The sequence below is a fragment of the Muscardinus avellanarius genome, assembly GCF_963383645.1.
Source record: "Muscardinus avellanarius genome assembly, chromosome: 1".
NCBI lineage: Eukaryota > Metazoa > Chordata > Mammalia > Rodentia > Gliridae > Muscardinus > Muscardinus avellanarius.
In genome coordinates this window covers 55,148,907-55,162,388 of record NC_137786.1, presented here as the reverse complement: position 1 = coordinate 55,162,388, position 13,482 = coordinate 55,148,907, and the positions used below count along the sequence as shown (strand labels likewise).

The 13,482-nt window shown below is 39.9% G+C and overlaps 1 protein-coding gene across 2 annotated transcripts in view; it reads right to left on the bottom strand.

The window, feature by feature from the left end:
• The window catches only part of SREK1 (splicing regulatory glutamic acid and lysine rich protein 1), a gene marked incomplete at both ends in the record, with an annotated part of 40,764 nt that extends 27,989 nt beyond the window's left edge, over positions 1-12,775 (bottom strand). For both annotated transcript variants that reach the window (XM_080692645.1, XM_080692646.1), the window contains 2 exons: positions 3,296-3,429; positions 12,615-12,775. In XM_080692645.1, the coding sequence (XP_080548771.1) occupies positions 3,296-3,429; positions 12,615-12,775 (295 nt within the window). The remainder of the gene's footprint in view (positions 1-3,295; positions 3,430-12,614) is intronic.
• Positions 12,776-13,482: the final 707 nt, after the last annotated feature.

Below are 13,482 nucleotides of genomic sequence, written 5' to 3'. Positions count from 1 at the left end.
AAGAGATTTAACAAAACAAAAAACAAAAACGAAAACAAAAAAAAGGGACAAAATAAAGAAAAAGAAATGAAATTAAAGTAAAACAATAAAAAACAGAGACAGGGCGTCCATCTTCTGCGGTTCAGACTCCGATCTCATTTCCCCAATGAAGGTTTCACTTGACGGCAGGTTTAGTGGCATGGCAAACAATGCCTAACTCAGGCAAGTGTAACAGGTCTGCCTTGGCCAGTCTAGTCATCTAATAATGCACAAATATCACATAGAGAAAACATACAAAACCAAATTAATAGTCAAAATCCATCTACCAGAAAATGTGGACATAAAGTTATGACTGATGATTATGCTGACACCTGTTATGTTTGACCTTATCTTTTCTAAGTGTTAACATTCATAAAAAGAAATCTGAAATGTACGCAACAACAAAAAGAGGTCATAATTAGACAAGTATGAGAGTATACTTTATTTTGAAATGGCAAGTTAGATCAACAATAGTTAATGCTCAATATATATGAACCTGTTATATATAAGAACCTTATTACACATCAAACATACTTTTACAACTTAGGATCTTTTTACTTTACTGATGAACTAAAATCCAGCACTCTTCTGACTCACATTATTTCTAGGACATCAAAGAAAAAATGCAGTCAGTGATGTGCACAGTAGTCTGCTCACAGGACCACAGCACATCTCCTCTTACATTGCTCCCTCCACTGAATTTATTTGGGTTTGTTTCAAACCGCTCTGCTATCATTTTTAGTACAATAATGTGTTATTTCTTAGCTGGCAATACATAATCAGACTGTCAACAGCTCCCTGTGAAATTCTTCAGGTTCCATAAATTCATCTCTGTTGTATTTAATTTAACTAATAAAAAAATGTGTATCTGAATGTTTTCCTGGCAACCAGTTATTTTGTTAGTGTTCTGAAATAATATATAAACTTCAAAGGTATGCTTACATTTTCATATTCAAAAGTAGTAAAACATCATCTCTAAATAGTAATATTAAAAATACTTAAAGATCTGTAACTCAAAGTGCACTTATTCATCTCTATCAAGTAAAACAAATAGTAAAAGAGATCTCTATATGGCCACAATCAAACATTTATGACAAATCAGTCAGGGCTTCTCTGATGTATCAAAGATTCTATGGGAATATAGCAAGGTTTCAACAAAGCAACACTGATATAAAATTCTTCCAATTCAGTAATGACCTAATGTAAAAGAAAGTCCTGTGCCTTTGGTGATATAGTTTTCCAATATAAAATTATAGTTTAATAAACCTTACATTTTTCCCTATGCAGTTTCCTAGTATAAAATTTCAGTATAGAGCACATAGAACATCTCATTCTCCGATTTTGGGCTCACTTACAGAACATCATAGATGGATATATTTAACAAATAATTAACTTTTTTTTTGGCGTGTCTGGGGATGGAACCCACGGACTTTCAACCTCTGAGCTACATCCCCAGCCCTATTTTTTATTCTCTATTGTGAAACAGCATCTGAGTTATGAAGGACCTCACTGAGTAGCTCACTAAGTAGCTGAGGCTGTCCACAAACCACGATCCTCAGGTCTCAGCCTCCAGAAGGCTAGGATTACAAGCGTGTGCCACCACACCCCGTTTACAAATAGTTAACTTTAATCCATTTTTTTTTATAGTACCAGGATGGAACCCAGGGGCAGGGTACCTCTGAGCTACACCCCGCAGCCATATATATATATATATATATATATTTTTTTTTTTTTTTTTTTTTGAAGGGTCTAAGTTGCGAAGGGCCTCGCTAAGTAGCTGAGGCTGACCACGAACTGAGATCCTTTGGTCTCTGCCTCTGGAATGCTGGGATTACAAGCCTTCGCCACCACACCTGGCCATTATTATTTTTTCTACCCACTCACAGCTCACCATCCCCCAACCATGAAAAAGAACTTTCAAATTTTTCTAAAAAAATCTACTATATCCTTTTCTGGGACTTCAACAATCCCAGCCTGGCACTTAATTGTATTTGACTATGTTTTTGATATCCCAAAATAGGCATTCTGAAATAAGAATAAAACTCTGAAAGTGTAGTAAGATGCTTAGCACATGTTATTTTAATGTTAATCTGATCGCTACAAGGTTTTAAAAATTACACATGAAAGCCCACTACTAAATTGTTTCCCATAAATTTTTGCATTGTAAAATGGTACCACCAGAAAACACCTTATAAATAAATTTAAATTTATAGTAACACCTGGCATGGTGGCACACACTTGTAATCCCAGTACTTGAGAGGCTACTTGTGGCCAGCCTCAGCTGCTTAGTAAGGCCCTCTGCAACTTAGTAATAACTGTTCCAAAATAAAGAATAAAAAATAGGGCTAGAATGTAGTTGGAGGTAGAAAGCCCCAGGGTTCAATTTCCAGTACGGCAAAAAAATAAAATAAAATAAATTTATAAAAACAAATTCTGAAATCTGTGTGCACATGCCAGTCAGTACTCTAAAAAATGTTAACTACACACCAAATTCAGCACAATCTATTACATGTGAGTAGCTCTGAATAAGGAAGTTACCAAAAAATAGTAATAAGTAGCTCTTAAAGCAGTCATAAAATTTAACAATAAATATAACGCCTTTGGCCCTGGTTCCTATCTTCAACAACTATTTCCTTGATAGAGGCTTTCAAAAATTACTTTCCTTGATTTTCCCCCAATTACACTCCAAAGTGAATCAATTAAAAAAAAGAAAAGGGTAAAGTCTAGTTGCATAACCAACAACCACATGAAATATAAAACAATGTTCTCAGAGAAACAAGTAAGGTAAATTACCTTAAAAATGATACTTGAAAATATAAACTATGGCTATTTTTCTTAAAAATATAATTCTTAATCCCAATTTGGCAAGATGTATACCCTATTTTTATTTTTAGTATTATTAGTGCTATACACACAGGTAAATGTTTGCTTGATTATACATTTAAAATAATTTCCCATACCAATGTAATTATTTTTTAATTTTGGAAAGCTCTTTACAATCTACAAATTTACTTATTAGCCAAAGCAAACTAGAGAAGCCTTATTAATTTTTTAAATGCTGAGTTGTAAAATTTTAAACATACATAAGTAATAAATTAACCAATTTAATATAATTTATTATTGGATAAAATTCTTTCCTTCTCCATATTCTATTCTTGCTTTCTTACAAACCCATATATATCAGAATACTGTCTACTTGCTGATTTCTAAGAAAGCCAAACGGTATAGTAACAGACAGGACAGAGATTAAAAACAGAAAAAAATGTGAGATACTAACCTTCTGCACAAGGAACAACTATCAGAGCTCTGTCAATAAAAACCGTGTTAGTTAGATGCTGGGCCACACCAACACTTGATGGGTCACGAAACTTAACATAACATACTTTGGAGGAAAAAGCAAGAGGTGCGTTGCTGCAAAATAAAAAGAAAAACAATGGACTAGTAAACATTTGTTTGGTTTTGTCATTTTCATTTAAAACTTCTTTCTTCTATCTTTAGATACTCTTACCTTATCAAGAGTTAAAAAATTTTGTTGCAAGGGACCATTAAGACATCGAAATAGCAAAACTTAAGTCTTTTAATGGTAATTTGTCTGAAAACACAGAAGGCAATGTAGGTAGGCCTATAGCTTTATATATAAATACCCTGAAACTCAAATTAAATGTAAGTAAAATGTGAAATCAACTGATGTAGCCCAAAGACATTAAACCAGTGTGTCATTATAATACATGAAATCAACTTTATTCATAAAAGTTCCAATCTTTAAGGTTTCAAATTTTGAAACTATCTCAACCCTTCCTAAATGTGATTCTCCAGCACTTAAATCAGTAAAAATGGGGGTGGGTATATATCTCAGTGGTAGAAAGGCTGCCATAGCCAGCACCTGGGTTTATCCCCAGTGCCATCCACCTCCCCAAAACAAATCACTAACAATTTCTATACAATCAAATTAAGGGTTTTATTTTTATTTTTTACATGTACCAGTTTCAGGATAGACAGCAATGTGATTGTCCAGACAAAAAAAAACTTACAAGTAAAATTTTACATATTTTGTTTTGCAAAATAATGTAGACTCTAGTCTAGTTGAGTCAATTCAATCTAGGCAACCCTATAATAAAAATCAACAAGACAGCACAAATGAAAGGAACTTTTCCAAAATGTGAGTCTATTTTGTCAGATTCCAAAATACACTACCCTCACGAACAATCATTTTGTCAACCTAGCCATAATTATTTTTTTCAATAAAGACTGTAAGTAAGCCAGGCATCATGGGACATGGCTATAACCAGAGTTCTTAGAAGCCTAAGACAGAAGGATCACAAGGCTAAGATCAGTCTCAACAATAAAAAGGGCTGAGGGTCTAGCTTAGAGGTAGAACACCCCTCAGTTCAATCCCCAGTTCCAACTGTAAATTGTCTTTAGCAGGAAAAAAATAAATGACATGTACCTAACCTATGAAGATAAATGTACACTCATTTGAAAGATTAAGTTATTTTTATTGTGGTGGGGAGGGTGCTGAGGATCGAACTGAGGGTGTTCTACCTCCAAACTACACCCCCAACCCTATTTTCTATTTTGAAACAGGTTTCCATAAGTTACTGAAGCTGGCCTTGAACTTGCAACTCTCCTATTCAGACTCCCAAGTAGTGAAACTATAGGCATGCAGCATGTACCCAGTGAAACTTAAACATTTTTACATTAAAAAAGAGCAATCACTTTTAAAATATCACATATGATTTGTAAAGTAACTGATATCTTAATCATTCAACTAATGAAGTTTTTTTATTTTTTATTTTTTTTATTTTTTTTGCGGGTCTGGGGCATTCTACCTCCGAGCTACAGCCCCTGCCTTATTTTTTATTCTTTATTTTGAAACCGGGTCTCACTGAGTTGCAGAGGGCCTCACTAAGTAGCTGAGGCTATCCGCAAACTGCGAATCTCTGGTCTCAGCCTCCCGAATGCTAGGATTACAAGCATGCGCCACCACGCCCAGCCAACTAATGAAGAATTTAACAACTAGTATTGAGGGGGCTCAGTGGCAGATTACACACCTACCATGCACAAGACCCTGGGTTCAAGCCCCAGTACAACCTTTTCCCCAAAATGCTATTTTAGGTTATTATTCAAGTAGTCATGTTTAAAGTTTAAAAATATTTTTATGTCATTCTCACATCCTTAAACTATATAGAATAACTAAATTTTATTTTTGTAGAACTGAGGGTTGAACCCAGGGCTATTCTACCTCTGAGCTACACCCCCACCCCTATTTTTTATTCTTCATTTTGAAACAGGATTTCACTAAGTTGTGGAGGTCCTCACTAAAGTAGCTGAGGCTGGCCTCAAACTGTGACCCTCCCATCTCAGCCTCCCAAGTACAGGAACTACAAGCGTGCACCACCACACCCGGCTTAACCATATTTATCTTTTTTGTGTATGGCACTGAGGATTGAGCCCAGAGACATTCTACCTCTGAGCTAAACCCCCAACCCTATTTTATTTCTTATTTGGAAACAAGGTCTCACTGAGTTGTGGAGGACCTCACTAAGATGTGGAGGCTTAGTTTGAACCTGCAATCCTCCGTCTCAGCCTCTCAAGTACTGGGATTACGTGCATGTGCCACCGTGCCCAGTATAACCACACTCATAATGGTTAAATTCATACATATTTGTACTGGTAGGCCAAATACCATATTTTTTTAAGTATCTTACTCACTGTACTGTAATTTGCATTTTTTTCACTTCATGCATGATGGCTAATTTTATAAATTATAAACTACATTTTTGTGTGTGTGGTACTGGGGATGAAACCTTTCTACCTCCGGGCTACACTCCCAGAACTATTTTATATTTTATTTGGAAACAGGGCCTCTTAAGCCAGCAAGGCTGGCTTCGAACCTGAGCAATCCTCCTGTCTCCACCTCCCAAGCGCGGGGATTACAAGTGTGCGCCACCATGCCTGGCTCCAAATACCATATTTGTATCTAATAATTGAAACATAATTAACATAATTAATATGGCTAATTACACTAAGGGAAAAAACTCTACCTCTTTCCTGTTCAATTCACTTCCTCTGCCAAAGGCCATCCAATTCAACATTCATACTAACCCTCACCAAAAATCTCCCCTTACCAACAACAATTAAGTCAATGCACTTCTAACATTGTCATAGACATAAATATAACCACATATACACGCTTAAGGCACCATGTTCACATTACCAAATCTCCAATTTAGGCCTCTCCTGAGCTCTAGCCTCCCAGATCCAAAAACCTGCTAAATATTACATTTTCATCAAGCCCTAACTCATTAAGTCCCCAATCCTGCCCCCTTTGTCCTACATTTCATACCTCAGTTAAAGATATCAATACACAAAAAAAAAAAAAAAAAAAATACTAAGATACCATCACATTTCCCAAGTTTGTACTCTGGGAGTCAGAGTGTGACAGTCATTAGTGCTGTTCACCAAATATTTCCAAAGTTCCTTCTGAGTACATGCTAAAATTCAATTTTTCTATTCCTTGAACACAGGTATGGCCATGCAACTTGCTTTTGTCGATTAAATATGAGCCCAATTAACATGTCTATTCTGGAGAAGCTTTAAGAGCCACTAATTGGCTCTTTTCCTTCCTTCCACACAACAATCAACATATTCAAGGGATGGATGGCTGATTCATCAGCTTCATTGCAGAGTGCCCCATGAGTGTAAATCCCAGAAATTGTAGTTCCAAAAATTCAGTGTAAAAAATAACCCAGTTTATCAAGCCGAGATATGGGCTGTTTCTAAAACCCTGCCTGCCCATCCTGACAAATTATCTCTGACTTTCACATCCTCCTCATCCCACTGGTCAACAAATCCCCCTTGAGTCTATTTCCCAAATATCTACCACAAACACACTTTCTTCATTCTCATTAACAATGCCTTAATTCAGGCCCTCCTCAGGTGTCACCTAGAAATCTTAATGGTTCCTCATACATCACACTGCATCCAACCTCAACTGCTTATTAATGGTCTTTCAAAAACACTGCCAGTCACCCTTCTAAGTCCTAAATTGCATCGTATCATGCCAGACTCAATTTCCCCAAGCGCACCCTTCTGTTCTTGCTTTATCATCTAAGTACACCCCAAACTCCAAGCATACAAACACTCATGGTTCAGAGGTCACATCCTAAACATCTAGGTCTTTGTAGATGACGTTCCATCTTGCTATGCTGTTCTCTTTAACTCTCTTTTTAAAGGCTAATCTCACTTCAAGGCTCAAGTTTCAGGTTTCCTGGTAAACCATCTTAAGACACAGTGGTTAATACCCTCCTATTTGTGCTACCTTAGACATTCTATACAGCTTTAGCACCACTATTATCACAATTTTCCTACTTGAAACCCTCAACAGATAGTATAAGCTTCTCTAGCCACAACTGATTAGCCACCTGTCACCAAGGCTCATTTCACTAGCTATAATTTGGGCAGTCAGGCTTGACCAAATGTGCTTAAAACAATCAGATTCTTTCTGTTGGACTTGAAAGAGGCTTGGGTCAGATGATGAGGGAGCACACTGAACAGATACACAGAAATAAACACCTGACAATAAAGCCTCTAGAAAGAAAGAGGCAGACAGACACCTTGCTTGTTGATACCTTTCTGGCTCCACCCCAGTTCCCACAAGGCTTGGTGGTTCTCAGTCATTATAGCCTTTATTCTTCAATTTATCAACTCTCTTCTAATAAAAGATGTCTCTTCTTAAGCTAGATTGGGGGATGCTGTTTCTGTTGTTTACAATTTTAAAAATCTATGATAATAATGATCTACTAAAGCCCAATGAATTCAAACAGGAATACTTGAAATTTCCAGGAGCCCACAAGCCATCACTGAAGCAACATTTCCTAAATTGAAAAACCCATTTGAGAAAGAATAGAAACCTAAATAATCACCACTGAAAATTAATAACACATTTCCAAACATGCTTAATTGAAGCCCACTTCATTTTAAAGTTTAAACATCGACAGAAATAAGCAATCTGAGCCTGACTTGTAGAGCAACTATATGTGAGAACATAATGTGAAAAATTGAGAAGCCTGGGAACTGGGAACTGGCTAAACAATGTAAGTCTAGTCTATTCTGAAAGGCATTAATAGGAAGCATGGATGTTAGGTATGGCTACAATGCAGCTTTAAGTAATTTTCTTGATCTTCATATCACTTCATATCAAATTACTTTCTTGAAAGAGAATAAAACATAACTTTCAATTATTTTATAAAAATGTAAATATTTGAGCTTTTCAGGCATAAATTTTTTTTTTTTCCTGTACTGGGGATGGAACCCAGGGGCATTCTACCTCCGAGCTACACCCCCAGGCCCTATTTTTTATTCTTTATTATGAAACAGTGTCTACATTGCAAAGGGCCTCACTTAGTAGCTGAGGCTGTCCGTGAACCGCAATCCTCCTGTCCCAGCCTCCCAAATGCTGGGATTACAAGCGTGCACCACTACGCCCAACTTCAGGTATAACATTATTTTAAACATTACACACAAAGTATGATAGTGGCAAGTCTCCGTATAGATGATTACCTCAGCAAAATAAATGTGATTTATAAATCAGCATGTTCCTAAACCCTGTATTTATAGCTTTCTTCTAGTATATCTAAACTACCTCATAGATTTGCTTTCCTTTCCTTTTAAACTTTATCTTATTTTGCTGTGCTGGGGGGTTCAAACCCAGGGTCTCATGCACACTAGGCAAGCACTCTACCAGACTACATTCCCAGCCCCTAGATTTACTTTTCTTACTTAAATAAGATAACCATTTTAAAATATAATTTGGACCTACAGTTTTATTCCATCTGATCTAAATATAAACTTAAATAGAAAAGAGCAGTCCCCAAATTTAGCAGTTTAGTTTGACTCTTTATTGAGTCGAGTTTTGATTTTTTAAACATAAAACCTTATCACTTAAAAAAATAAAATTTCTCACTGGGTACTGAATGGAGACATCAAAGAACCAATTTCTAAGCATCAGTTAAATATCCTGAGCAACTATATTCTTTTTTTTTTTTTTTTTTTTGCGGTACTGGGGATGGAACCCAGGGGCATTCACCCTCTGAGCTACCCCTAGCCCTATTTTTTATTCTTTATTTTGAAACAGGGTCTCACTGAGTTGCAAAGGGCCTAAGTAGCTGAGGCTGTCCTCAAACTGCAATCCTCCGGTCTCAGCCTCCCAAATGCTGGGATTACAAACGTGTACCACCACGCCCAGCTATTTTATCTTTATTTTGAAACAGGGCCTCACTAAATAGCTGAGGCAGGCTGCAAACCTGGGATCCTCCAGTCTTAGCCTCCCAAGTACTGGAATTACAAGCATGCACCACCACACTCTGCTAGTTTTTAGAACTTTTAAAGAACATAGAAGTGAAGAAAATGATCAAGGGGGAGGAAAAAAAAAAAAAAAAACAGGCAAAATCGCCAGTATTAGAAATCAGAATGGAATCACCCTTTGGGAGTTAGTCACTTAAAAAAGGCACAGAAGAACTTCTAGGGTGCAGATATTCCTAATCTGTGTTAGCTACCCAGGCATGTTTTATATATTTGTGGTTTCTTCATTTTTCTCTATGTACATTATACCTCAAAAAGTTTGCTAAAGCCAGGTGTGGTGGTGCATACCTGCAATACCAGTACTTGGGAGGCTGAGACAGGAGGGTCACTTACAGGTTCAAAGCCAACCTCAGCTACTAAGCAAGACTCGTAGCAACTTTGACTGGATTTCAAAAGTAAATAATAAAATAGGGCTGAGACAGGAAAAATCAAGAAGGTTTGAAGACAGCATCACCAACTTAGTAGGCCATCAGCAACTTAGATCCTGTTTCAAAAATAAAAAATAGGCCGGGCGTGGTGGTGCACGCTTGTAATCCCTGTGCTTGGGAGGCAGAGACAGGAGGATCACGCAGGTTCAAAACCAGCCTGGCTGGTTTAAAAGACCCTGTTTCCAAATAAAAATATAAAATAGGTCTGGGAGTGTACCCCGGAGGTAGAAGGGCTTCCAGAAACCCCAGTACCACCAAAACAAACAAACAAACAAAAATAAATAAATAAAATAGGACTGGAAATGTAGCTCAGAAGTAAATTGGCCCTGGGTTCAATCTCCAGTACCATTAAAAAAAAAAGTTAACTTTATTATAGAGCAGAAAATCTGTTAATAAAGCATGCTGCAAAACAGTAATAATGGATCTAGTATTCTACTTATGGAAAAACTAGTAAAAGATTTGCCTGGTTTATATGTATTGTATTTATGCTACAATTTTACCAAATGCATTACAGTTTGTGACATTAACTGCATTTTTATGAGCCATATGTTTATGTAAAGAGCTTTTACTCTCTTTGACATTAAACTCCACATAATAGAATTTAATTTCCAAAAAACAGCCCCTTGCTAGGTGTCAGGTAATAACTGCCAGTGTACTGCCACCCTAACCCAGGATTTAACCATATAAAAGGTATTGGCAGCCAGGCGTTGTGGCACATGCTTATAATCCTAGTACTTGGGAGGCTGAGACAGGAGGATCCCAGGTTCGCAGCCAGCCTCAGCTACATAGTGAGACCCTGCTTCAAAATAAAGAATAAGCCAGGTGTGGTGGTGCATCCTTGTAATCCCAGCATTTGGGAGGCTGAGACAGGAGAATCGGATGGTCTCAGCTACTTAGTGAGGTCCTTTGCAACTCAATGAGACCCGGTTTCAAAATAAAGAATAAAAAAATAGGGCTGGGGATGTAGTTCGAAGGTGGAATGCCCCTGGGTTTCATCCCCAGACAAGAAAGAAAGAAAGAGAGAAAAGGAAAGAAAAGGGAGGAAAGAAAGTAGGGCTGGAGGTGTAGTTTGGAGGGAGGTAGAATACCCCTGGGTTCAATCCCCAGTGTGGGGAGGGGGTATATGTGTACTGGCAGTGAAAAATATTCTGTGATATCATACTACTACAAGGTTAATTTACAAGGGTTCATATACAAAACATTTTGCTGATTTCAATTCTTCCAGGATACAGCAATCCAACACTTCTCAATTATTAAGAAATGTTGAGTACTTAAATTCAGAGATAACAAGCATCTTCAAAAGTTAAATAACCACTGAAAATTATGTTATGGTTTGTCAAAATGTATCTGCACTTAAGCATTGTGCTTTTCAAAAGGGTATTACTTAAATTGTAGTGAAGAAACAATCTGTAACCTGAAGATTATGGCCATTCCACAAGACAAAACAAAATACAACACAAAGTGTCAATGTCATTTAAGATTTTTAAAAGGAAAAGGAAGAGGGGCCTGTTCTAGATTAAAGAAGATAACCAAATGCCAGGAGTGGTCTCTGATGATACACTAGATTAAGGAAAAGAAAGAAAGGAAGAAAGAAAGAAAAGAAAAAAGCATTATTAGAACAACTAGAGAAATTTTAAGAACTGTAGCAAAAAATGAATGCACATGAAAGCAGCGTGAGTGTTCAGTGTATTAACTCTTCTGCATGCATAAACTATTTCAAAAAGGAAAACATGTAAAATTTAAATATCCAAGTACATAACTATTAACAATTATCTATGCAGTAGCACTGTTACCATCTACAAAGAGAAAATGAAGAAAAATAAGTCTGTAAAGCATCACTATGAAATAGGCCAAAAAACCAAATGCAATTTTTTTAAAAATAAATTCTGGACAACTACTTCGCATTCCTTCAAAGGATTCTGACATAGTGAACAAAACACTGTGGAATCTTAATATCCCGAAGTCTACCTTTATAAAATGTTTATGTGTGCCAGAGTGCGAAGAACCAGCAAATCCTTTCCGAATTTTCTAATTAGGCAATACGGTATAAGAGAAATTTACCACTTCAAAATCCTCTACTTGGGAAGTAGCCGTGACCTGTGAATGCCGGTTAAGATGGGGAACTTCAAAAGGATGGACACACAGAAAGAGATAACCCCCTATCGCTCCACACTTTTTTGAAAGGTTTGGGACAAAGTGACCTTGCAGAAGGAAATTTTAGTTTATTACCCAGAAGGCGAGTAGACACGATCTTTTAAGAACTCGAACGGGCTCGACTGGATAAATTAAAATGATGCTAAGTTTCCAAGACCACCCCGGGAAACAAAAACTGCCCGACTTCCATCCTGCGACCCGCCGCGGGCTTTCTGGCCAGCAGCGACGCCCGACGCTGGGGCCTAAAGAGCCGGGCGGCTGCTCGGGCGCAGCCTCCGCGATTTTCCAGGCGTTTGCCATGAGGGCTATTCGGGGCCCACCTGCGGCCATCTTAAATTGGGGGAGAAGGGAGGATGGGGTGCTGAATTACAAGACCCGGCGGCGCCCGCACGCCCGGAGGCGCGGGGAGGGAAGCCGCCCCAAATCCTTTGTAAGGGCTGGGAGCAGAGGCAGGAGCGCAGAGGCGGCCGGCGGGGCGCGGGGCGCGGGGCTGCAGGCCCGGGCGCCGATCAAACCCGGGCTGGAGGTGGCGGCGTCACGTGCCGGGCCGCGCGCCCGCTCTCCCCGCGCCCGCCCCGGCCCGGCCCCGGCCCGGCCCCGGGCTCCGGCTCTCGGCGCCGCGCCCCTCCCCCCGCCGGGCGCGGGACTTACTCCGGAGGGTAGAGCCGCAGCTCCTCGATTTCTCCTAGGAAGGAAAAGAGCGTCCGCATCTGCTCGCTGGTCACCGCCGACGACAGATTCGTCACCTGAATTACCGCCGTCGGGGTCAGGCCGAAGCCTAAGCCCAAACCGAAGCCGCCGCCGCTGTTCATCCCGCTCGCGCGGCCGCCGCCTTCCCGCTCCCCAACGTCCACGACGCGTCAGCGACGGAGCCGGGAAAGCGGAGGGCGCGCGGCCGCGAGCGCGCTCCCGCGGGCGGATTCGCGGCGCCGGGCAGGTCTAGCCGCCCGCCGCCCGACTCCCCTGCTCCCCGGCTGCGCGCGCCGGCCGGAAGCGTCGCCCCGGCAACCGGCGCGCCTCCTCGGCCGGCCGACGCGGCCCGGGCTCCCCGCGCGCGACTGCGCCTGCGCCGGCTCTCCCCGCGGGGATTCTCGCCCGGGTTTGTTTTTGTTTTGGGGTAGAGGGGAATCCCTAAACCTGGACCGCGATCTAGTGCATCTGCCTGGGAGATGCAACTCTCTCTTTCCCGTCGGGCTGGGAAATCGGGGGCCTGGCCTGCTAGTGCGGCCAATGAAGGAGGAACGACGTCCGCGCATCTTAGAGACAAACTGGCCACAACTCGGCGCTGCGTTATCAAATCCCGACGGCGGCCCCACCTCGCCTCTCTTTAAAGATTGGCAGGCATCCTAAACTTAAAAACCTCAGAAATTTTCACAAAACGTGGAGGTTTGGATTGAATTAAGGAGGAAGTAAAGGTTCTGCGGTTGTTTGTAATTTGTAAATTTATGCACTCGTTCCGCAGTTACTAATATTCATTGAGTGTTCCGTACCAGATACTGTGAGGCAAGGGCACAGAGAT